The 27,017-nt window shown below is 37.8% G+C and overlaps 1 protein-coding gene and 1 non-coding gene across 9 annotated transcripts in view; both read left to right on the top strand.

Moving 5' to 3' along the window:
* USP32 (ubiquitin specific peptidase 32) overlaps positions 1-27,017 on the top strand; it is a 213,005-nt gene that overhangs the window by 136,913 nt on the left and 49,075 nt on the right. For all 8 annotated transcript variants that reach the window (XM_063655614.1, XM_063655613.1, XM_063655611.1 and 5 more), the window contains 2 exons: positions 818-879; positions 17,097-17,199. In XM_063655614.1, coding sequence (XP_063511684.1) covers positions 818-879; positions 17,097-17,199 — 165 coding nt within the window. The remainder of the gene's footprint in view (positions 1-817; positions 880-17,096; positions 17,200-27,017) is intronic.
* On the top strand, positions 21,677-21,808 carry LOC129018521 (small Cajal body-specific RNA 20). The gene has a single exon (XR_008495340.1). It is a non-coding gene; the product is annotated as a small Cajal body-specific RNA 20 (non-coding RNA).

The raw sequence follows: 27,017 nt of genomic DNA, 5'->3' as shown, positions 1-27,017 counted from the left end.
TCAGTGTATGAACATTTTGGTCACTTAAGTTTGTGTCTGAGTCATCTTGTAGCTCTCACAGAGTATAGCATTTTGACTTTTGGTATTGCCTTTCCTATTTTGTCATTCTTACTAAGGACTTGGAATGGCACTATTTTTGTGACTCTAACTTATGAATAAACATATACTTTATATTTACTTATGTATGTTTCCAACATTTTATACTGAAAAGCTCAAAGTTTTTTTCAGGAAACACCCATAATCTACTCAACACCTAATTTTTATTACATTTTACTGTATGTGCTTTGTCACATATTCGGTTATGCTCATATGTACAATTAATATATGCAATTAATATATGAATAAGCAGACAGTTATGCTAAATTGTTTTTATTTTCTATCTGTGTTTTAAAATTGGTAGAGTTAATTTGTTAGGTTAATGGTACAATATTGAATTATGCTTTTATTTGCCAAGATCTCACACATGGCTGAGTGTTTTGGCTATTTAAAATCTAGCATATGCAAGTGTCAGAAGAACTATTCTGAAATCTGTTCCTGAGGTAATATCTTCCCCTTTCCCTTTTTCTTCCTTCCATTTCTCTTCCCTTCTTACCTAGAGATTTGAAAGTTAGCCTCCATTGGAATGGCTTGTTTAAAAAAAGCAAACAAAACCCCAAAACCACAAGGCTGAAGTTAAAATTTGCTCAAGTGAATAATTGATAATTCATGAGTTGAAAACTGTTGCTAATTCAGATTCCCATTTAGGAAATGGGTCTCATGCAGAGAATGTGAAATATTATGCAGTTAATAAACTTTGATTTACCATTTTTTTCCCTAGGTGTGTCACATAGTTCTGGGGTTAAGACCAGCTACTCCGGAAGAAGAAGGACAAATTATTAGGTAAATTTGTAGTTTCAATTATATAGTTGAAATTTCAAATACTTGAAATATATTGGTTACTGAGGAACAGCATGTCCTATTTTAATGTAATCATTAACTGTTTCTCAAAAATAGTTACATATTGAAATATTTTTGTTAAAGTACCTTCCTAGATAAGGGAAGGTACTATAGATGAATTAAGAAGGCAAATTCTATTTAACATTAAAATTGCACTGAATACTAAATTTCATTTTTTGAAATGAGATAAAAGATAGCCAGTTTTCTTTAGTACAAAAATATGTTTATTGTTGGAAAAATTAGAAAATAGAGCTAAACAAAAAGAAGCAGAGAAAGATTTTATAGATAATTTATAGATAATTGCTGTAGACATTTTTAATATTCATATAAATGTATGCCCACAGTGATATTTGTAAAATTCATATAAAAATGGGAATATTCTGAAATATCTATTTTATTCCCTGCTCCTATTTTCACTCTAGATCATATAAAATAATACTTTAATATATTAGAATAAAGCCTTCTTTGAATATAATTTTAAATGATTGACTAGCATTCCTGTTCATCCTCTATTATTCTTTTTTAATATAAGCATATTGGACCAATTTTGTTAATAAAGTCTCTATGTCTTGGCTTAAGGATTTACTTTAGGATAAATTACTTAAGATCAAATATCCAGATTATATTTAAAAAACAAAGGTATGCATATTTTATAGCTATAGTCCAATTTTTAATAACTTGAGTGTCTTTCATTGCTTTGTGACATTGCTATTATGCTACACATTTGTGTAGATAGTTTCAGAAATAGGACTGAATTTCTAGTAAAATTTGCTTTTAAAATAAACTCTCAATAGGTACTGTCACTTGACTTTTTCTTGAAAGTATTGTGCATACAAACTTTTCAGTAGTTTCTTCTGGCTTGGGTTTCTGGATAGATGGGAGTTTACTAAAATAGAGTTGTTTGGAATACCTGAGAATAGGATTACATATTCAGCATTTAAACAGGACATGCCAATTAAGATATAGATATTTAAAGTAGTAGATATATTTTCTAAGTTTTTAAATGACAAGTTTTAAAAATGGTTATTTATTATTATTATTATTTATTTATTTATTTTTTTTTTTTAAGTGAAGGCAAGTTTATTAAGAAAGTGAAGGGGCTGGGTGTAGTGGCTCATGCCTGTAATCCCAGCACTTTGGGAAGCCAAGGCAGGTGGATTGTTTGAGCTCAGGAGTTCGAGACCAGCCTGGGCAACATGATGAGACCCTGTCTTTACAAAAAATACAAAAATTATCGAGGCTTGGTGGTACACGCCTGTGGTCCTAGCTACTTGGGAGGCTGAGGTGGGAGGATTGCTTGAGCCTAGGAGGTCAAGGCTGCAGTGAGCCAAGATTATGCCATTGCATTCCAGCCTGGGTGACAATGTGAGACTCTGTCTCAAAAAAGAAAAGAAAGGACTAAATGGGTGGCCACTCCATATGCAAAACAGCATGGTTATTTCTTAAAGAAGATTAAGCAAAATCTATTTTTTTAAATGTTGCTTTCATAAAACTCTAGTCTCATGTAGTTTTTGTTTGTTTGTTGGTTTTATTTCCTGTCTTGGTTTTTTTTGAGATGGGGTCTCACTGTATTGCCCAGGCTGGTCTTGAACTCCTGAGTTCAAGAGATCCTTCCACTTCAGCCTCTTGAGTAGGTGGGATTACAGGTGTACACCAATGTGCCCAACTTTCATGTAGTTTTTTAAATATTCATACTCAGAAGACTCAGTCTTGATATTCTTGAGTGTTTTCTTGATTGTCTCTAGTTTTCAGCTACTAAAAGATTTTAAAATATATTGACATGTAGGATTTTAAAATAATTGACATGTAGAAACCAGATATTGTAAGGACATACATAAAGGCTTTTATGTGGCTATAGCAACTTTTTTTCTTACAATATTACAATCTAATTTATTATAGTAATATATTCTGAGGTAAATATCACTTAGCATAGGTAGAAAGAATGCTATGTAGCCCGTATTTATATTTATTGGCTTATATTACAACTACTCATAGCATCCCTATTTCAAAAAATAAGATTGATATAATCTTATATTTTCATAGAAAGTTATTCTTTGCAAAATACGTGTAGTTACATTATCTCATCTGGTCCTTAGAATAACTGCATGAAATTAGTGTCTCTCATTTTGTAAAAATGGAAACCAAGATTTATAGAAGTTGAGGACCTGAAATTACATGGGACTGGCAGAATCAAGTTTAGGACCTCTTTCATTAAAAGTACCAATAATTTGCTTTTTGTATTTTGTATTTTTTAATAAGTCTAGATTTAAAATTGTTGGTTCCAAATTGGTTCATTTTATCTGTGGGGTTTTTTTTAAATTTGTTTATTCATTTTCAGTTTTTTTTATTTTGCCTCTACTATTACTTATAAAAATTAATTTGACTGTGATAATTTTTAAAGGATGATTCAGGTTGGTTCATATGCAATGAGGTGAAACAAATATTTGTCTCTAACTTACAGTCAGTACGTTGTTAAAAAAAATAAGTATCATGATTTCTGGAATGGCCGAGTGAAGAACTCAGCCAACCCTTTCCCCAAAAGCACTTAAAAAACTGAACAAAATTGTCAAACAACTATTTCAGGACTCTGGAAACTGACCAAATATATACAAGAAATTGAGAAGCATTTATTCAAGAACTACTAATCCTTGGTGAGAACAATGGAAGTGTGTGGTAATTTAACCAGGAGCAGCTTTCATTTCCTCCCATCCGGCAAGTCTGCATGATAGTTCTACAGGGCAGGTCAGAATGGGCTGACAGTCTGATTCATGATTTGAAGGAGAGCAGGAATAAATGCCTGTCCAAGGATAATAAAATAAATACATACCATCATGGTGGTAAACAATGAGGGAAAACTGACATCACCAGCTTGGGGATAAAATACTGGTTAGGGGAAGCAGCAGACTAACAACAGACCTGTCAAATTTTTAACAGGGAACAGGATCACCATAGTGAGCCTTAGCAAGCTTTCTCATGTCCCCAGTGATCTCTAGACTGCTTGTACAAGGCTATACACAAACTCAGGAGAAACAAAAGTGGGCTTTAGCACTTTATTCCTCCCTAGTTGAAGGCAAAGCCTTGCATGTGCAGAAAGTAAAAGCCAGAGTAGGCTTGTAACCTGCCCGAACTTTAAATGCATTCCCCAAACCATGTACCGATCCATCAGGAAAAGGGTGTGAATGTTACTGGCTAAACACAACCAGTAAACTGCTGAGAGCACAACCTCTCAGCAGTCATTGGCTGACCAGTAAGTTAGGCTCACCCCAAGAAAGCCAAGCTTAAAAATAAAAACAGTGATAATAAAAAAGAAAACAAGAAGAAGCTGAGCAGCTTCACACTGCAAGATACTGTACGGGAAGATAAACTCTACAGAATTGTTCCAGGAAGTCGTAAAACAAAACAAAAGAAAACACACAGGGGTTCAGAATCCAGAGTTGCTAATATAAAGTATCAAATGTGTTCAGTTTTCAACAAGAAAAAATTATGAGACATGGAATAAAACAGGAAAGTGTGACCCATATACAAGGAAAAAACAATAGTAGAAACTGTCTCCGAGGTGGCACCAGATGTTCTCCTTAGCACACAAAGGCTTCAATACAGCTATTATAAATGTTTTCAAAGAGCTAAACGAAGCTGTATTTAAAGAATTAGAGGAATGTATGATCTCACTGACTTGTCCAAATAGAAAATAGCAATAAAGAGATAGAAATTTAAAACAGAATCAAATAGAAATTCTAGCAGATTTGAGTTGACAGAGAAATATTTAGCAAAACAGAATATGGATCAATAGAGATTATTTCATCAGAGAGAAAGAAGACCAAATAAATGAACAGAGTTTCACAAAAGTTAGAACATGATCAAGTCTACCAAAATATGCACAATGAAAGTCTCAGAAGGAAAGAAAGAAGCAGAAAAAAGTTTGACAAGATATCTGAAAGTTCTAAAATTTCTTGAAAATTATTAATCTTAGAAGCTTAGTGAACTCCAAGTAGGTTAAACACAAAAAGATTCACACCTAGACATATCATTGTCAAAGTGTTGAAAACTAAAGACAAAGGAAGAAGTTGAAAGCCACAAGAGCAGAAAGACTCATCATGTAGAAGGGAACCACAATGTGATAAACAGCTGACTTTTTGAAACAATAGAGCTCAGTGTGCAGTGGTATGAGAAAGTGATATAAGGAAAAAAAACAAAAAAGCAAAAACTGTCAATCCAGAATTCTTTATCTAGCAGAACTGTAATTCAGAAATAAAGGTGAATTACTACCTGACTTCAAAATATACTACAAAGCTATAGTAACCAAAACAGCATGGCACTGACATAAGAACAGACACATAGACCAATGGAACAGAACAGAGAACCCAGAAATAAATCCAGGCCAGGCGCGGTGGCTCATGCCTGTAATCCTAGTGCTTTGGGAGGCTGAGGTAGGTGGATCATCACGTCAGGAGATCGAGACCATCCTGGCTAACACGGTGAAACCCCATCTCTACTAAAAATACAAAACAATTAGCCAGGTGTGGTAGCACACGCCTGTAGTCCCAGCTACTTAGGAGGCTGAGGCAGGAGAATCGCTTGAACTGGGGAGGTGGAGGTTGCAATGAGCCAAGATCACGCCACTGCACTCCAACCTGGGCAACAGAACGAGACTCTGTCTCAAAAACAAAAACAAAACAAACAAACAAAAACAAACCCCCACATTTACAATCAACTCTTTTTTGACAAAGATGCCAAGAGCATACATTAGAGAAAGGACAATCTCTTCAATAAATGATGCTGGAAAAATTGGATATCCACGTGCAGAAGAATGAAACTAGATCCCAATTTCTTACCATACACTAAAATCAAATCAGAATGGATTAAAGAGGCTGGGCGAGGTGGCTCATGCCTGTAATCCCAGCACTTTGGGAGGCCGAGGCGGCTGGATCACCTGAGGCCAGGAGTTCGAGACCAGCCTGGCCAACATGGTGAAACCCCATCTCTACTCAAAGTACAAAAACTAGTTGGGTATGGTGGCAGGCGCCTGTAATCCCAGCTACTCAGGAGACTGAGGTGGGAAAACTGCTTGAAACCGGGAGGTGGAGGTTGCAGTGAGCCGAGATTGCCCCACTGCACTACTACCTGGGCTACAGAGGGAGCCTCCACCTCAAAAAAAAAAGAAAAGAAAATGGATTCAAAGACTTAAATCTAAGGCCTAAACTACAGACGAAATTGGGGAAATGCTGTAGGACATTTGTCTGAGTGGTATGACACTGTATAATACCTCAAAAGCACAGGCAGCCAAAGCAATAATGGACAAACAGGATTTCATCAAGTTGAAAAGCTTTACAGCAAAGGAAACAATCAACAGAGTGAAGAGACAACCAACAGAATAGGAGAAAATATTTGCAAACTATCCATTCATCAAGGTTTTAATAACCAGAATGTACAAGGGCCTCAACTCAGTAACAAAAAACCAAATAACCCAATTTAAAAATGGGCAAGTGATCTGAATAGACATTGCTCAAAAAAAGACATACAAATGGCCAGCAGATATATGAAAAAATGCTCAACATCACTAATCATAATCGAAATATCAAAACCACAATGAAATATTATCTCCCAGTTAAAATGGCTGTTATAAAAAAGACAAAGAATAACAGATTCTGATGAGGATGTGAAGAAAGGGAAGTGCTAGTACACTACTGATGGGAATGTAAATTAGTACAGTCAATATAGAAAACAGTATGGAGGTGCCCCAATAAACTAAAAATAGATCCACCATATTATCCAGCGATCCCACTGCTGGGTATATATTCAGAAGAAAGGAAATCAGTAAAGCAAAGAGCTATCTACACCCCTGTGTTTATTGCAGCACTACTTACAATAGCCAAGATACAGAATCAACTTAAGTGTCCATCAGTTGATGAATGGATAAAGAAAAAAAATATATATATATATATACACACACAATAAAATGTTATTCAGCCGTAAAATGAATGAAATCCTGTCATCTGCAGCAACATGGATAAAACCGGAGGTCATTATGTTAAGTGAAATAGGCCAAGCATAGAAGGACAAATATCACATGTTCTCACTTTTAAGTGGGAACTAAAAAAGTTGATCTCGTGGAATTAGAGAGTATTTTGATGGTTATCAGAGGCTGGCAAGGGCAGGAGGGATAATATTGAAGAGAGGTTAGTTAATGACTGTAAAAATACAGTTGGATAGAATGAATGACTTCTAGTGTTTAATAGCACGGTAGGGTAACTATAGTTAAAAATAATTTATTGTATATTTCAAATTAGCTAGAAGATTCGGAATATTCCCAACACAAAAAAAGGTAAGTATTTGAGGTGATGAATATCCTAATTACCATATTTGATCATTACGCATTGTATGCATATATCAGACTATCACATGTACCCGAAAAATATATACTATTATTATATATAATTTTTTAATAGAAACATTTTTAAAGCTTTTTTTTTTAAAAAAAAAAAAACACATTAAAAAAAAAGAAGGTGAACTAAAGACATTCCTATATGAACACTGAGAATTTGTTACCAGGAAATCTGTCTTTAAATACTGAAGGAAGTTCTTCAAGCTGAAAATAAGTGACACCAGACGGTAATTAACATCCACATGAAGAAATAAAGAGGCTCTCTTCTTTGGCGCTGCCTACGGAGGTGGCAGCCATCTCCTACTCAGCATCATAGCTGCCCTCAGACCCCTTGTGAAGTCTAAGATCATCAAAAAGAGAACCAAGAAGTTCATCCAGCACCAGTTAGACTGATATGTCAAAACTAAGTGTAACTGACAGAAACCCAGAGATATTTGACAACAGAGTTTGTAGAAGGTTCAGCAACAAAAAACAAACCACATGCTGCCCAGTGGCTTCCAGAATTTCCTGGTCCACAATGTCAAGGAGCTGGAAGTGCTGCTGATGTGCAACAAATGTGCTGAGATTGCCCACAGTGTTTCCTCCAAGAACTGCAAAGACATTGTGGAAAGAGCAGCCCAGCTGACCATCAGAGTCACCAATCCCAATGCCAGCCTGTGAAGAAAATGAATAGACAGCTCATATGCATGTTTTATGTTTAAATAAAACCATAAAAACTGCCAAAAGAAAATAAAGAGCACCAATAGTAGAAATTATATAGGTAATAATAAAAGACAGTATAAATATACTATTCTGTTTATTTTTTTGTTACTGGTTTAAAAGACATTTTTACATGACAATAATTATAAAACCATGTTGTTCCCATTACATATAACGATCTTATATGAGTGACAACAATAGCACAAAGGTGAGAGTAGAAGGGGAGCTATATTTGAGCAAAGTTTCTATGTTTTAGTTTCTATACTTTTTTAGTTTCTATACTTAACTGGAATAAATTGGTATCAATCAAACATAGTAGACTATGTTGGCTGGGTGCCATGGCTCACGCCTGTAATCCCAGCTCTTTGGGAGGCCAAGGCAGGCAGATCTCTTGAAGCCAGGAGTTCAAGACGAGCCTGGCCAACATGGCAAAACCTCGTCTCTACTCAAAATACAATAATTAGCCTGGCGTGGTGTTGCGTGCCTGTAACCCTATGAGGCTGAGGCGGGAGAATCACTTGAACCCAGGAGGCAGAGGTTGCAGTAAGCTGAGGTGGCACGCCTGCTCTCCAGCCTGGGCGACAGAGCAAGATGACATCTCAAAAACATAAAGTAAAATAAAAAATAAAGTAGACTATGTTAAGATCCATATTGTAAACCATACAACAATCTCTAAGAAAATGATCCCCCGAAATAGTTTTATTTAAAAAGGCATTAAAATGTTACCTATTTAAATTCCTAGAAAATACCTATTTACCACAAAAGAAAGAACTAGAGGAATAGAGGAACAAATAGGAAGACTTGATACATAGAAAACAAATAACTAAATAGCAGACATAAATCCACATCGGTAATTATCTTAAATATAAAGAGATTGAACAGATAATCAAAAGCCAAAGATTTAGACTGACTTGTTTTTTAAAAATCTAGCTACTTGGCTGGGTGTGGTGGCTAATGCCTGTAATCCTAGCGCTTTGGGAGGCCGAGGTGGGTGGATCACAAGGTCAGGAGATTGAGACCATCCTGGTTAACACGGTCTCTACTAAAAAAATACAAAAAAAATTTAGCTGGGCGTGGTGGTGGGCGCCTATAGTCCCAGCTACTCGGGAGGCTGAGACAGGAGAATGGTGTGAACCCGGGAGGTGGGGCTTGCAGTGAGCCGAGATCGCGCCACTGCACTCCAGCCTGGGTGACAGAGCTAGACTCCATCTCAAAAAAAAAACAAAAAAACAAAAACAAAAACAAAAAACACACATACACACAATCCAGCTACTTGAGATTCAAAGGCACAAATAGGTTGAAAGTGAAAGAATAAAAGATAAAACCATACAAATATAACCATAAGTGGACTAAAATCACTTTACTGTTAAGAAAAGAAAATGGCTTTTAGGTTACAAAAGACAAGTTACTGGAGCCAGAGAGACATTTTATTATGATAAATGATGATATATGCACCCACCAACAGAACCCTTCAGCCAACAGCAACAGAATACATATTCAAATGTACACAGAGTATTGTTCTAGGATAGACCATATACTAGGTCAGCAGTTAGTCAGCAGACTATGGCATATTAGCCAACTTTGGCCCACTGCCTGATTCTGTACAATCTGCAAGCTAAAAATGTTTTTACCTTTTTAAGTGGCTTAGAAAAAACCAAAAGGGGATATTTTGTGACACCTTACAATTATATAAAATTCACATTTCAGTGTGCATAAATAACATTTTACTAGAGCACAGTCATGCTCATTCACAACTTTGGGGAAGGGAAATTCCTCACTCTAAAAAATATCTTGAAAAACTTACAGCTGAGATCATACTTAATGGTAGAACACTGAAGGCTTTTCCCATAAGATCAGGAAAGCATACTTGCTCTTGCCACACTTATCAACATTGTATTAGAGCTTCAAGCTAGTTAAATCAGGCAAGAAAAGGAAATAAAAGGCATCGAGATTGTAAAGAAAAATAAAACTGTCTGTAATTGCAGATAACATGATCCTATGTGTAGAAAACCCTGAAGAATTCACAGAAAAACGGTTAGAATTAATAAAATCAGTTCAGCAACATGACAGGATACAAGATCAATAATTAAGCAATCAATTGAATTGTCATGTACTAGATAGAATAATTTGAAAGTACAATTAAAATGAAGACAACAGTTCCATTCACTATATTGTCAAAAGAAATCAAACCCTTGGAAACAAATTCAACAAAAGAAGTGCAAGACTTGTGCGCTGAAAGATACAAAGCATTGCTGACAGAAATTTAAGAAAATGTACATAAATGGATTTGAAAACTTAATGTCAATATGGCAATTTTCTCAAATTGTTCTATAGATTCAAAACACACCCAATCAAATCCCATCTTTTTTCTATAAATTGACAAGCTATTCCTAAATTGTATAGGGAAATGCAGAGAACTCAGACTAGCCTAAACAACTTCAAAAAAATGACAAAAAATGGAAGACTTAGACTTCCTGATTTCACAATTTACCTAAGGATACATTAATCAAGTACTGGAATAAGGAGAATCATAGAGATCAGTAAAATGGAATTCACATTTTAAAAGGAAACCCTTGGCCAGGCGTGGTGGCTCATGCTTGTAATCCCAGCACTTTAGGAGGCAGAGGTGGGCTCACTGATGTCAGAAGTTTGAGATCAGCCTGGCCAACGTGGCGAAACCTCATCTCTACTAAAAACACAAAAATTAGCCAGGCGTGGTGTCACATGACTGTAGTCTCAGCTACTCGTGAGGCTAAGGCAGGAGAATCACTTGAGCCCAGGAGGCGGAGGTTGCAGTGAGCTGAGACCATGCCACTACACCCCAGCCTGGGTGATGAGTGAGACTCTGCCTGAAAAAAGAAAAAAAGGAAACCCTTATATTTTTGGTCAATGGTTATTTTTATTATCATTTTTATTATTTTTTAAAGATGTCAAGAAAATTCAGTAGAGAAAGGACTGACTTTAAAAAGAAAAAAAAAGGTCCAGGAGGAGCTGAGCACAGTGGTGTAGCTGGCCAGTAGTCCCAGCTACTCAGGAGGCTGAGACAGGAGGATCACTTAAGCCCAGGAGTTCATGGCTTTAGTGTGAGTATGCAGTGATTACACCTGTGAATACCCACCTCGTACCAGCCTGTACAGCATAGCAAGACTCTGTCTCTTTAAAAAACAAAGAAAGGTGCGGGAGAATTTGGATATCCATACGCAAATAGATTATTTTAGACCCCTTACCTCACACTATGCTTAAAAGTATACTCAAAATGGATTCCCTATAGCTAAACATCAGAGCTAAAAATATAACACTTCTAGAAGAGCAAATGTAGAAAATCTTTGTGATTTGGGATTAGAAGATTTCATAGATATAACACCAAAAGTACAGTTTATAAGTGGGGAAAAAAGTGTAAGACTTAGAAAAAATTAAAAACTTTTGAGTTTCAAGAGAGAGCATTAAGAAAATAAAAGCTACAGCCTCACAGCCCTAGAGAAAATATTTGCAAATTATATATATATATGATAAAGTATTCATGTCCAGAATATATAAAGGACTGTTACAACACATTAAGACATCAAGAAAATCTAATTTAAAATGTGTAAAAGAGTTGAATAGACTCTTACCATACATATAAGTACACGACAAGATGTTCTGCTTCCTCAGAGAAGGCAAATTAAAAGCACAATGAGAGGAGTGACTCAGTGAAAATTATGTAGTGGGTAGCTCTAAGAGCCTGTCTCTCCACAGAAACATTGAAAAATAAAGAACAAACTGCCAATTTCAACTTTGTCAGAACTCTGAAGAAAGAGACAAAGATTTATAGCTACTAAGCAAATGTTGATTAAAAAAAAATTATTAAAAAAAATAATAATTTTTTAAAAGCCTGTATATATATTTGCCATTGTCTGGTTTAGTAATGGCAGCTTTGAAAATGGCAACCCACCTGGTCCCTAGTTTCAGAGAGAGCAGAACATACCTTATTTATAGAGTTGTGTTTGTCAGGCTGGGTGCGTTGGCTCACACCTGTAATCCCAGCACTTTGGGAGGCCAAGGTGGGTGAATCAGTTGAGGTTAGGAGTTCGAGGCCAGCCTGGCCAACATGATGGAACCCTGTCTGTACTAAAAATACAAAAAATTAGCCGGCCATGGTGGTGCACACCTGTAGTTCCAGCTACTTGGGAGGCTGAGGCAGGAGAATCGCTTGAACCCGAGAGGCGGAGGTTGCAGTGAGCTGAGATTGCGCTACCGCACTCCAGCCTGGGCAACAGAGCAAGACTCAAAAAACAAAACAAAACAAGTTGTGTTTGTGTAAACAATCTGGGGATACCAGAAAAGCTACTGCAAGATGCTCAGCTATGTTATACTTAACTCAGAATTTACCCAGGATGGAAAGGCAGGGGCATTCGTCAGAAGTTCTGTAAGGCAAACGAGCCAGCCACCTACAGTCACCTGGGGTAAAATATTTTAATTGAGGCATATAATAGAATGCTGAAAGTCTTGGGGGTGGTGGGAACTTGAGAGTTTCCTTGGGAAATTAAAGTACCCAAAAGCACACTGTACACTGGGTAATTTAGAAAGCTTTGCACATGCCAACAACAAGATACACACTCAGAAAAGACCTTATAAGACCCGTAAACTTTCACCACTGGCTGAGCTTCTAGGCTAAGGGTATACAGGTAGTGAAGGCTAAGGCATAGTTGTAAACCATTGTAGGAATGCCCCAGCACAGCGCCATTCTGCAAAGACAGTAGTGGTTTTTGTCTTCGTCTCTCTGTCTTTTGTCTCTCTCTCTCTCCCTTTTTTCTCTCTCTTTCTCTCCCTCTCTCTCCCTCCCTCTCTCTATTCCTCTCTCCCTCTCCCCGCTTCTGTCATTCTAGGAAATCACTGTCAAAATACTAGCTCTTCGAACACAAGTGAAATGAAGACTTAAGAAACTACACATAACAAGGAAGACAGACTTTATAAAAATATTTTAGAAAAGTGACTAAACAAACAACTATAGCAGTCAATGAAAGCAAACCCTGAGGTGGAGGGAAATATTTCTAGAGTTACCATTAATGCTCAAAATGTTGTTTTCAACAAAAAATTGCAGAAACAAGAAAGTGTGGTCCATTCACAGAGGAAATTAATAGAAATTCTCTTTGAGGAAGCACAGACATTGGACCTAGTAGACAAACATTTAAAATCAGTTATCTTAAATATGTTCAAAGAGCTAATGGAGGTGATGGACAACAAACTAAAGGAAACCAGGAGAATTGGCTGGGCGTGGTGGCCCATGCCTGTAATCCCAGCACTTTGGGAGGCCAAGGCAGGCAGATAATTTGAGGTCAGGAGTTCGAGACGAGCCTGGCCAACATGGTGAAACCCCATCTCTACTAAAAAATATACAAAAATTAGCCAGGCCTGGTGGCAGGCTCCTGTAATCCCAACTACTTGGAAGGTTGAGGCAGGAGAATCCCTTGAACCCGGGAGGCGGAGGTTGCAGTGATCTGAGATTGTGCCACTTGCACTCCAGCCTGGGTGACAGAGCGAGACTCCATCTCAAAAACTAATAAATAAAGAAATAAATAAATGAAACCAGGAGAATGATATATATGTACAAATAGAACATCAATAAAGAGAAAGTATAAAAAGGAACCAAACAGGTTTTGGAGCTGAAAACTACAATAACTGAAATGAGAAATCTATTAGAGGGATTCTCCATCAGATTTGAGCAGGCAGAAGAATGAATCAGAGAAGTTAAATGAAAGTCAATTGAAATTACTGACTGAGGAGCAGAAAGAAAACAGAATGAAGAAAAATGAACAGAATGTAAGAAACCCATTGAACAACATCATATGTTTCATCATAAGAATCTTAGGAAAGGAGAGAGAAGGAAAGGGCAGAATATTTGAAGAAATAGTTGTCCTAAACTTCATAAGACATGAACCTACGCATTCAAAAAGCTCATTGGACTTAAAGAAAGATAAACAAAGTGATCCACACTGAGAAGCATTATAATGAAACTGTATTTTACAAAGCCAAGAACAAACAGAGAATCTTGAAAGCAAAAGAGAAGCTGTTTGTCCCATACAGTGGATCATCAATAAAATTAATAGCATGTTTCTCATCAGAAAGCATGGAATCCAGAAGTGAGTGGGATGGTAATTTTTTTAAAGAACTGAAAGTGGGGGAAAAACTGTAACCAAGAACTCTATATCTAACAAAACTATTTCCTCAAAAATTATTTGAATTTTGCAATGGAATGTTAGTTGTAGCACCAAAAGCATGAGCAACCAAAGAAAAACTACTGCATTTCATCAAAATTTGAAAGTTTTTTGTTTGTTTTGTTTTTGTGTTTTGAGACAGTCTCACAGTGGCACCATCACAGCTCACTGCAACCTCACACTCCTGGGCTCAGGTGATCCTCCCGCCTCAGCTTCCTGAGTAGCTGGGACCACAGGTGTGCACCACCACAACCAGCTAATTTTTTTTTTTGTTTGTTTTTTTTTTTTTTTGAGATGGAGTCTCGCTCTGTTGCCTAGGCTGGAGTGCAATGGCATGATCTTGGCTCACTGCAACCTCTGCCTCCCGGGTTCAAGCGATTGTCCTGCCTCAGCCTCCCAAGTAGCTGGGATTATAGGTGCCCACCACTACACCAGCTAATTTTTTTGTATTTTTAGTAGAGATGGGGTTTCACCATGTTAGTCAGGCAGGTCTGGAACTCCTGACCTCAGGTGATCCGCCTGCCTTGGCCTCCCAAAGTGCTGGGATTACAGGCGTGAGGCACTGCGCCCAGCTAATTTTTGTATTTTTTGTAGAGATGAGGGTTTGCCATGTTGCCCAGGCTGGTCTTGAACTCCTGGGCTCAAGCGATTCACCTGCCTCAGCCTCCCAAAGTGCTGGGATTACAGGTGTGAGCCACTGTACCTGGCAAAACTTAAAACTTTTATACATCAAGAGATATTATTTTTAAAACTGAGAAAACCTATAGAATGGGAGATAATATTTTAGAAACATACATCCAATAAGGGTCTATTAACTAGAATACATAAAGAACTCCTACAGCTTAACAACAAAAAGCAAACAACCCAATTTAAAAATAGACACCTAAAAATGGACTTGAATACATGTTTCTCCAGAGATGTTCAGTGATCATCAAGCACATGAAAAGATGCTCAACGTAATTAGTCATTAGGGAAATGCAAGTCAAAACAATGAAATTCTACTTCTCAATAAGATTATTAGAATTTTTAAAATGGAAGGTTTTGGCAAGTAGGGAAATTAGGGACTCTCATATATTGCTGGTAGAAATGTAAAATGGTGCAATCACTGTGGAAAACAGTTTGGCAGTTCCTCAGCAAGAATTTCCACGTACCAGCAATTTTACTTCTAAATATATACCAAAATAATTGAAAACAGGTACTCAAATACTTGAACACAACTTTCATAGTACCACTATTTACAATAGCCAAAAGGTAGAAACAGTCTATACATCCATTAGTGGATGAATGGTTAAACAAGATGTAGTATATACACACCATGGAATATTATTCAACCATAAAAAGGAATAAAGTACTGATACATACTACAACATGGTTGGACCTCACAAACATGTTAAATGAAGAAAGCCAGACATAAAAGGTCATATGTTAAATCATCCCATTTACATGAAATATCCAGAACAGGCAAGTCAATAGGTCCAGACAGCAGACTGGTGGTTGTTAAGGTCTGGGGGAAGTGGGTAATGGGGAATAACTATTTAATGGATGACTTTTTAATTGAGGTATATCAAAATGTTTTGAAACTTAATAAGCGGTGGTCGCACAGCATTTTGGATGTACTAAATGCCATTGAATTATATGATTTAAAATAATTTCATATTATGCCATTTTCACTTCAAGAAAATAAGTAGTTTTTGGTTGGGCACAGTGGCTCATGTCTGTAATCCCAACACTTTTGGGAGTTCAAGACCAGCCTGGGTGACATAGTGAGACCTTGTCTGTAGTTAAAAAAAAAAAAAAAAAAAAAATTAGCTGGGCATAGCAGCGCACACCTGTAGTCCCAGATACTTGAGAGGCCGAGGCAGGAGGATTGCTTGAGCCCAGGAGGTCAAGGCTGCAGTGAGCTGAGATTGCACCACTGCACTCCAGCCTGGGCTACAGAGCGAGATTCTATAGATAGATAGATAGATAGATAGATAGATAGATAGCAGAGTGAGATTCTATAGATAGATAGATAGAGTAGATTTTTTCTTATAATCACAGTGTAACAGTGTTTCACACCCACTAGAATTGCTGATGGAAATGTTAAATGGACAGCCACTTTGGAAACTGACTTGCCAGTTTCAAATGTTCTTTAGGTGTTGGATGGATAAACAAAATGTAATATATACATACAGTGGAATACTATTCAGTAATAAAGCACAACCAACTGATATCTGCCACAATAATAGATGAACCACAAAAACACGCAGAGTCAAAGGGGCCAAATTTTTAAAAGGCCATGTGTTTTATCATTTTATTTATATGAATAGTTGAGAAAAGACAAATCTGTAAGAGAGAAAACATAGATTAGTGGTTTCCTGTTGCTGAGGGTGGTAATAGGAATTGACCAAAAATGGCTACAGTGGTCTTTTTGGATTAATTGAAATGTTCTAAATGTTCTCAAACTGATTGTGGTGTTGGTTGCACATATCTGTAAAGTTATCAAAATCACTGAGTTGTACACTTAAAATAGGTAAGTTTTATATTTATGTAAATTATTCCTCAATAAGGCTGTTTTGAAGAACATCATTGGTTACATGAACATTCTGCAAAAAATGTAATTAATTAATTGGAAACGCCAGTTGTTTTTCTAATTTTTTTTAATTTTTAATTTTTTCCTAGAATCTTTTCCTGAAGTAATTATTCTTGATACTGGCCTATGACTCTTGAAATTGGTTTATCAATAGAAACAGTGTTGTTTTACTAATTGGGTTTTGGTAGTCTCTCCGAATTACATCTAAATGTTTCGTGGTTTTTCTTATAAAACTTCTAATGATAATTTTTATGCATCGCCACCTATTTCACACAACTTTATTTGATGTATTGAATTTCTTTTGTATGTACAGAGGATGGTTAGAACGAGAGAGCAGGTATGGTCTGCAACCAGGACACAACTGGTTTATCATCTCCATGCAGTGGTGGCAACAGTGGAAAGAATATGTCAAATACGTGAGTTACATTCCTGTCTATTTACATTTTTCACAGGATTTTCAACTCCGTCAGACTTCCAGCCAATAATAAAATGCTCCAACTTAGATAAAGATTCGAAGGGAAAGGAAATGAGTGTTTATATGATACTTGCTATGGTCTAGGCTTTGTGATTACACTTCCACATACATTTCTTCCCTTGCAACAACCCTAAAAAAAGATAATATTGGGCACGGGGGTACCTGCATATATCACATACCTCACGTCTCATTTATTTCTCGCACCACCCTTGTGAGGAAGATAATATTATACCCATTTTACCTGTGGGGAACCTGGTGCTGAAAGAAAAAGTAACCTGAATGTCGTGATCAGGGTGGAAGATCTGGGATCAAACCGAAGGACTGACTTTAAAGCTTATATTCTCTCAACTACATCATTTACATTGTCCTTTATTTCACCTTTTCCATTAAAATGGAATTTTTTTCAGAACTAGAAAAGTTAAAAGAATAATGCCAAGAATCAAATATTTGCCTTCCTGGAGAGCCAACTGATGTATACACTCATTGCCAAATGATAAACTAACCAAAATTCTAATCATTTGATTCCTATTTGCCTGTATTTCTTCTGTCACTGCTTATTATCAGAATATTGGTAGTTACATACTTTTTACATTATCTATCTCATCATTCTTTCTCATCCTTTTTCCATTTTGCAGAGTTTATTAATGTGTTTTCACGTGTAAAATATATTAATTGGGAAACACAGACTTTGGTGTCTCTGAAGGAATAAAAAGTAGGCAAATGACTTCCTGGACCTTGTAGGTAGATAATGATGGTGTGTGTAGGTAGAAAATGAGAACATTGGGGTATAGCATCAGTCATTATTTTGAAATACTTTTTTGGTTTTTATATTTGTAGTTTGGCCTTAGAATGAGTGGTTGTTAATGTTTTAATGAGTATAGACTCAAACAATAACCTAGTTTTGTCTTGGATGTATTACGTTTTGTTTTCCGTAGGAACACAATAGAGGTCTTACTCTTAGCAGCATGTCCCTTATAAACAGACTGAACTGCACTGACAAGAACATGAACCTGGTTTGTTGTTGCCTACCATAATCCTTTTGTGCACTAAAAAAATTGGGGGAGGGTAGTAAGGGAGAGGTATACGTGGGAGAATCTACATATTCCCTTCTCCACTCTGGCATTTGATATTATTTTCTAGCATGCATCTGTCAAATGCAAACTTTAAAATCTACTTAAGAATGAAGTCTGGCTGGGCCTGTAATCTCAGGACTTTGAAAGGCCCAGATGGGGGATCACCTGAGCCCAGGAATTCAAGACCAGCCTGGGCAACATAGTGAGACTCCATCTCTACAAAAAAAAATTTTTTTTTTTTTTTTATGAGACGGAGTCTTGCTTTTGTCACCCAGGCTGGAGTGCAGTGGCGCAATCTCAGCTCACTGCAAGCTCTGCCTCCCGGGTTCACGCCATTCTTCTGCCTCAGCCTCCCGAGTAGCTGGGACTACAGGCACGTGCCACCACGCCTGGCTAATTCTTTTTTTGTATTTTTAGTAGAGATGGGGCTTCACTGTGTTAGCCAGGATGGTCTCAATCTCCTGACCTCGTGATCTGCCCTCCTCTGCCTCCCGAAGTGCTGGGATTACAGGCATGAACCACGACGCCCGGCCCAAAAAAAATTTTTTTTAAATTAGTCATGCTTGGCCCGGGAGTGGTGGCTCACGCCTGTAATCCCAGCACTTTGGGAGGCCAAGGCGGGCGGATCACGAGGTCGGGAGATCGAGACCATCCTGGCTAACACGGTGAAACCCCGTCTCTGCTAAAACTACAAAAAATTAGCTGGGCGTGGTGGCAGGCGCCTATGGTCCCAGCTACTCGGGAGGGTGAGGCAGGAGAATGGCGTGAACCCGGGAGGCGGAGCTTGCAGTGAGCCGAAATCGCGTCACTGCCCAGCCTGGGCGACAAAGCAAGACTCTGTCTCAAAAAAAAAAAAAAAAAAATTAGTCATGCTTGGTAGTAGTGTGCGCCTGTAGTCCCAGCTACTTGGGAGGCTGAGGTGGGAGGATTGCTTGAGCCTGATAGGTCAAGACTGCAGTGAGCCATGATGGCACCACTACACTCCAGTTTGGATGACAGAGCAAGACCCTGTCTCATAAAATAAATGAATAAATAAAGGCAAACTTAGAGTTACAATAAACCTGGGAGGAGAGGAGTATCGCTTTATATGGAGAGAAAGGAGGCAGAGTATGGGAATTTATTCAATAAGATGGGGAAAAATGTAAGTGGAGTAACAGCAGTACTTTCTGAAAATACATATTAATTAGAAACGTGTTTTTACTAAATAAAGAGACAGAGAACTATGGCAACTTATTAATAAGGTGGGGGAAATGTAAGATGACTAATAACAATCCTCTGAACATGTTTTAATTAGAAAAGTGTTCTTTTCTAAAAGTAAATGCAAATAACTGCACACTGACAGATTTTTTAAAAATGTTTTTAAACTGAATTCAAGTAACCTTTTTAAAAAAGTGACATTCTGGGCCTTGTTTCCTCCATTTGTAAAATTAGAGTAATAATAATAATCTCCCTCATAGTGTTACGAGGATTAAATGAGTTTGATGCATGTTAAGTGTTTTGTTGTTGTTGTTTGTTTGTTTGTTGAGACAGGATCTTCCTTTGTTGCCCAGGCTGGAGTGTAGTAGCACAATCATAGCTCACTACAGCCTCAACCTCATGGGCTGAGGCAATTCTCCCACCTCCTGAGTAGCTGAGACTCCAGGCATGCACTACCACACCTGGCTAATTTTTTGATTTTCTGTAGAGATGGGGTCTCAGTATGCTTGCCAGGCTAGTCTCGAACTCCTGGGCTCAAGCGATTCTCCTGACTTGGGCTCTCAAAGTGCTAGGATTACAGGCACCCAGACTCTTGTTAAGTATTTTAAAACAATGTCTGGTACATAGTAAGTACTAAATAGGTAGCTATTATTATGAGAAACTTCAATAAGGTAATTGTAATGAGCTTGGACTCTTGTCCCTTGCACTTGCTTTATGACCTTGAATAAATTACTACTTCTTGCTCTACCTCAGTTTTCACATATGAACAATGAGATTAATAGTAATATCTATTTAAATAGGGATGTGAGAATTAACTGAGTTAATACATGTGAAGCACTTAGCCCAGTGCCTGGCAGATAGAAACTCTATATAAGGTTAAAGGTAATAATGGTGGTAGTAGTAGCAGTAGTTATATTAGGATTTAAATTTCTTTCATGCCAGGCATGGTGGCTCACGCCTGTTATCCCAGCACTTTGGGATGCCAAAGCAGGCAGATCACTTGAGGCTGGGAGTTCAACACCAACCTGTCCAACCTGGAGAAACCCCGTCTCTACTAAAAATACAAAAATTAGCTGGGTCTGGTGGTGTATGCCTGTAATCCCAGCTATTCAAGAGGCTGAGGCACAAGAATAGCTCGAACCTAGGAGGCGGAGGTTGTAGAGAGCCAAGATGATGCCGCTGCACTCCAGCCTGGGCAACAGAATGAGACTCTGTATTAAAAAAAAAAAAAAAAAAAAAAAAAAATCAAATTTCTCTTTCCAGTCCATGTGGCAGCTTTGACAAATGCCTTGTTTAAAAAAAAAAAAAAAATTGGGCCAGGTGCAATGGCTCACACCTGCAATCCCAGCTCTTTGGGAGGCCGAGGCAGGCAGATCACTTGAGACCAGGAGTTCCAGACCAGCCTGGCCAACATGGTGAAACCCTGACTCTACTAAAAATACAAAAATTAACCTGACGTGGTAGCGTGTGCCTGCAGTTCCAGCTACTTGGGAGGCTGAGGCAGGAGAATCGCTTAAACCCAGGAAGTAGAGGTTGCAGTGAGCCCAGATCATGCCACTGCACTCCATCCTGGATGACAGAGTGAGACTCCATCTCAAAAGAAAAAAAAAAAAAAAAAAAAAGAAAATTAGTGTTGACATGTCAGATAATTTGATCTTAGAGCTTCATCTGCCTACCTAAGATAGTACTTAGTTTTAGTTAATTTTTTCTCTTTATAAAATGACATATTTACTTATGAATATTACTAATTGTGAGGGCAGTATGTTTCAAATACTGGCAAGACTAAGTGGAAAGATCAGAGACCAAGGGATCAGGAAAAATGAGCCATCCTTTCTTAGAAGTGGCTAACCCCAGATTTGCTGATTCACTGGAGCATGAATAATTTGATTGTGTCTCTGCTCATGGAATCTTACCAATCTTTCCCCGCTTTAATGTGTCAAGCTTTATTCTTCTATGTGTAATCTCCTAAAAAAATTTAAATGGGGAAGAATTGTGAAATCTTTTGTTTATCATTATTGTAGTACATAATGTGTATCTTTCTTCCTTTTTGAGAACTATGAAGGAGCAGCTATTACTATTCACATGCAGATTTTCCTATTTAGTTATCATGTAACTTTAGAGCTAGAAAGTACTTTAAATCACTTTTCGCGCCTCTCTCCCATGGGCTTTGGGGGGGTCCCTGTTCTCCTTAGCCAAGGCTGGAGGCCAAGAGCAGCCCTCGAGGAATGTCGTCAGGACTGCCACGAGTGGGGCAGCCTTGTTTTCCTGCCTCAGACATGTGTAGTTGGGGGGAAATAAAAGGAATAAAACACCTCTCTCCTCTGAATTTACAAACGAAGCCTCTGAGGTCCTTAGGTTTTATAATTGCCCAAAGCTGTATCAGACAATTATTTTATTACTTGATCTAGCACTCTAGAGCTCAGTGTCCTGAGTCCTGCCTTAGTACCTAATCTGTTGCTCCATGCTGCCCTCTATTTTTCCAAAGCTAGCATTTCAGACTAGTGAAATATGAAATTGACATAACTGTTAATTAAAATAATTGATTCTTGTAACATACCTATGTACGGGGCATAAAAAGTAGTAGTATCATCAATAGAGAAAAAGGTGAATCTTGACCCCTATTTTAGAACACATAAACTAGTCATACAACTCACAGGGAATCCTAAAATCTCAAAATAGAATTCTCTTATATTAAAATAAGTACCTCGTCCTTTTGTGAATTGTTGACTCAGAGAAAATGAGGACATTTCTCTCTACAGGTGAAACTTTACCTATTTAGAAATCTATCTTCTGAAAACCAGGATTCTAGGATAATTTTGAATAGTTCCAGACGCCTGAAGTCAATAAAAACAAAACATGATCCTTTGATGTTTTAGAAAAAAATTTCTGCAAGCAGCCAGAAATGAACAGTCAAAAAAAGCTAGTGACTCTAAGATTCTGCAATATATAACTGTGATTGGTTTGTTCATCTTATAGAAGGAAAGTGGTAACAAGATTAATCGGATGAAAAGGTAGCTATTTCACTGAAAGCCAAGAAGGGTAGAAGGAACAAGAAAAATAAGCGTGTAGGAAGGGGAAGAAGGAACCTGAGTTGTGCTGACAGTTTCAGGCAGTGGAGAACAGTGAGAGCATCAGATGCCTGTAATAGAAAAGAAAGCCAAAGACAATGAGAAGACAGACCACTCTAGTTTGTTTGGAGCATTGGAAGAGAAGCAAAGAAAAGCCCATATTCTCCAAGTCCAAAGGGTATTACTCACTGTACCATGTTAAAAGCATGTGGTAGAACCGCAGTTGCTAGAGGCAAATGTTGCAATCTCTGAGAAGTTATTAGAATCATCCTATTCACAAATTATTATAAAATTTAGCCTAGCAAATTTAATGCCTGGTAATATTTTTATTATCCTGTTTTCTTGCCAGTGATATGTATAGATTTAATCTATGGACTGAGCTCTTCAGAATGAGAAACATTATTACAGGAATGGTTTCATTTTCTTTAGATTCATAGGCACCATGTAAGACTTTCAAACATGTTAAAACATTTAAGATGCAATTCCAAATATTACTCCTCGAAATTCTCTTACATGCCCATCTTAGAGGAAAACTTGAAGAAAATTGTTTGCTCAAATAGACCCAATCTTCCTCAAAATATATTACTACAAACTTTTTAGAAAGTAATTTGTGGTCGGGCACGGTGACTCACGCATGTAATCCCAGCACTTTGGGAGGCCAAGGCAGGTGGATCACCTGAGGTCAGGGGTTCAAGACCAGCCTGGCCAACATGGCGAAACCTGTCTCCACTGAAAATACAAAAATTAGCCAGGCGCAGTGGTGCGTGCCTGTAATCCCAGCTACTCCAGAGGCTGAGGCAGGAGAATTGCTTGAACCCAGGAGGCAGAGGTTGCAGTGACCCAACATTGCACCACTGCACTCCAGCCTGGGCAACAAAGCAAGACTCCGTCTCAAAAAAAGAAGGAAAAAAAAAGTAATTTGTAATGCGTCAACTTTATATAAATGGAATATAGAAGTGAGTATAAATTTATAAACGGATTACCTTGCCAACAATGTGATAGTTATTGAAACATCATTTAAGATCACTTATAGCAAGACTAAAGTGATTTTTCTGGAGGAAAACAAAGTGACTTGGAAGACTTTAATTTTTCTCAAAGGTGGCGCTATTACTCTTTCAAAATGATTTTGCTGTCTGTCTTGCTCCATCTTTATGGGCAAGAAGCAAATGACCTGAAAACTAATTAAAATCTAAATCTTCTTCTAAAACACAAGTTCCAGAGCAGGTAGCAGATTTAATAACAAGTCAGTTTCTAAGCTCTCAACATCTAGAGCACATTATAAAAACAAATGCATGAGACTATAATCCTCACTAGGGCAATAGTTATTAATTCTGGCTGCATATGTAGTGAGATCACATAGAGAACTTTAAAAATGAAAAAATGCCTTTGGCCAGGTGACTCATGCCTGTAATCCTAGCACTTTGGGAGGCCAAGGCAGGAGGATCGTTTGGATCCTCCAGGAGTTTGAGACCAGTCTGGGTAACATATTGAGACCCCATCTCTATGAAAACTTTAAAAATTATTGGGCATGGTGATGCATGCCTGTGGTCCTAGCTGAGGTGGAAGGATCACTTGAGCTCAGGAGTTCGAGGGTATAGTGAGCTATAGGCGACTGAGCAAGACCCTGTATAAAAAAAAGAGCCTTTGCTATACTCCAGACCAAATAAATCAAAAAGCATAAGTGAAAAAAAGAAAAGTTGAATTGATTTAAATAATAAGGCATTTATGTTTATGGAAAATTTTCTTTTGAAACCTAATTTAACCAGGTGAGGTGGCTAACACCTGTAATCCCACCACTTTGGGTGACTGAGGCAGGAGGATTACCTGAGGCTAGAGTTTGAGACCAGCCTGGGCAGTATAGTAAGACTCCATTTCTACCAAAAAACAAAAAAAACAAAAAAACAAAGAGTCTTGCTCTGTTGCTCTGGCTGGAGTGCAGTGGCATGATCTCAACTCACTTCAACCTCCACCCCCTGGGTTGAGGCCATCTTCCCACCTCAGCCTCTCAGGTTACTGGGGACTAAAGGTGCACACCACCATGCCCCACTATTTTTTTTATGTTTTTTTGTAAAGACGGGATCTATCCATGTTGCTCAGGCTGGTCTCCAACTCTCCTGAGCTCAAGTGATCCAGCCACCTTGGCTCCCAAAGTGCAGAGATTACAGACATGAGCCACCATCCCTGGCCAAAACTTGTTTTAATTAAAAAAAAAAAAAAAAAAGAAAGAAACCTAATTTAAATGTAATGTATTTTGTGTTGTTATGGATTCCGTATTAGAAAAGCTGTGAGAAGCTTGATATTATCTTTAAGAAAACTAACACTTAGGACTAATTTGTACTTCTTTTTTGACATAGACCAACTTGGTTCTACTGTCTTGTCTACAGGATTTTGATTTCTAGGCCAGGCACAGTGGCTCATGCCTGTAATCCCAGCACGCTGGGAGGCCAAGGCAGGTGGATCACTTGTGTTCAGGAGTTCGAGGCCAGCATGGTGAAACCCCGTCTCTACTAAAAATATATAAATTAGCTGTGTTTGGTGGCAGGTGCCTGTAGTTCCAGCTACTCAGGAGGCTGAGGCAGGAGATTCATTTGAAGCTAGAGGCAGAGGTTGCTGTGAGCCAAGACCGCACCACTGACCTCCAGCCTGGGCGACAGAGCTTGACTCTGTCTCACAAAAAAAAAGAATTTTGACTACTTTGGTGAACCATCTAAATTTTAAAAATTGATGGTCCAAAATTCGTATGTAATATAGATTCCTACTTCTTAATCATTTTTTTAACTATGGTCACCATTTTTCTCATATAATGCCATACAGTTAACTTACATAAATAATTATGCCATTTTTACTTAAAATTTAAAAAAATTTTTGGCTACTCAAGTGAAGCAGTGGTTAACAGACAAGGAACAAAGAAATTTATAACTGGTTGTGATTAATTAGTTATTTAATCATATTTTCAAAGGAAACTTTATATCACTACTTTAAGTAGAAAACTTGTGTCCACTGGGCACAGTGGCTCATGCCTTTAATCCTAGCCCTTTGGGAGGCCCAGACAGGAGTATTGCTTGAGGCTGGGAGGTCAAGACTGACCTGGCCAACATAGCGAGACTCTGTCTCAAAAAAAAAAAAAAAGAAAAAGTGATTGGGCATGGTGGCTCACGCCTGTAATCCCAGCACTTTGGGAGGCCCAGGCAGGCGGATAACCTGAGGTCAGGAATTCAAGACCAGCCTGGCCAGTATGGTGAAACCCTGTCTGTACTAAAAATACAAAAATTATCCGGGCTTGGTGGCATGCGCCTGTAATTCCAGTTACTCGGGAGGCTGAGGCGGGAGAATCGCCTGAACCTGGGAGGTGGAGGTTGCAATGACCCGAGATCGCGCCACTGCACTCTAGCCTGGGTGACAGAGTGAGACTCCGTCTCAAAAAAAAAAAAAAAGAAAGAAAAAAAAGAAAAGAAAACTAGTGTCGCTTGCCAGAAATAGAAGGCAATAGTATTATTAAATTCCAGCTAATAGCGTTGCCTTTTGAAGACTCTGCTATTTAGGACTGTTCTCTCTTTGTTAAAAACAGAAATAGAGAAAATATGAAATGTTAGATTAGAGATTAGCACTATATAAACAATACAATGTTTGGTGAAAGAAAAAAATATGATTGATTTTTTTTTTTTTTTTTTTTTTTTGAGACAGAGTCTCACTCTGTTGCCTAGGCTGGAGTACAGTGGTGCAATCTCAGCTTACTGCAACCTCCGCCTCCCGGGTTCAAGTGATTTTCTTGCCTCAGCCTCCCAAGTAGCTGGGATTACAGGAGCCCTCCACCACCCCCAGCTAATTTTTGTATTTTTAGTAGAGATGGGATTTCACCATGTTGGCCAGGCTGGTCTTGAACTCCTGACCTCAAGTGATCCGTCTGCCTCGGTCTCCCAAAGTGCTGGGATTAAAGATGTGTTCAGTTATTGTAGAAGGTCACATAGCTATAAGTCATAGCATTGCCCTTCATTCTATGTACATACACCACTCATCTTTTAATATATATATTTTTCAGTCACAAGAACTAAAACACAGTTATTGCTAAATGATGGAATCTGAATACATGTGATATTTTCTTCATGTTTTCTATATTTTCTACATTGACCATGTAATCTTTAATAATAAAAAAATTATATACATTCATGTACTATGGGAAATAAGGAAGAAAAGAAAAAAATGTAAACTTTATTTACTTTTAATGTTAAAAAAAACGGCTGCCAACAGAATAGAGTCTAAATTACTTTATGTGGCACAAAATCCTTCACAGTCTGTTTTGTCTACCTTGCCAATTTTATCTATATACATACTTTTCCTCCTTAAAGAGATTAAAATATAGCTATGTATTAGAATGTTTTTAAATGTCTGTGGCCAACCACAGGAGACTTAAAAAAATAAAT

Source organism: Pongo pygmaeus, chromosome 19, assembly GCF_028885625.2.
Source record: "Pongo pygmaeus isolate AG05252 chromosome 19, NHGRI_mPonPyg2-v2.0_pri, whole genome shotgun sequence".
Classification (NCBI taxonomy): Eukaryota; Metazoa; Chordata; class Mammalia; order Primates; family Hominidae; genus Pongo; species Pongo pygmaeus.
This window is presented reverse-complemented; position numbering and strand designations above follow the sequence as displayed.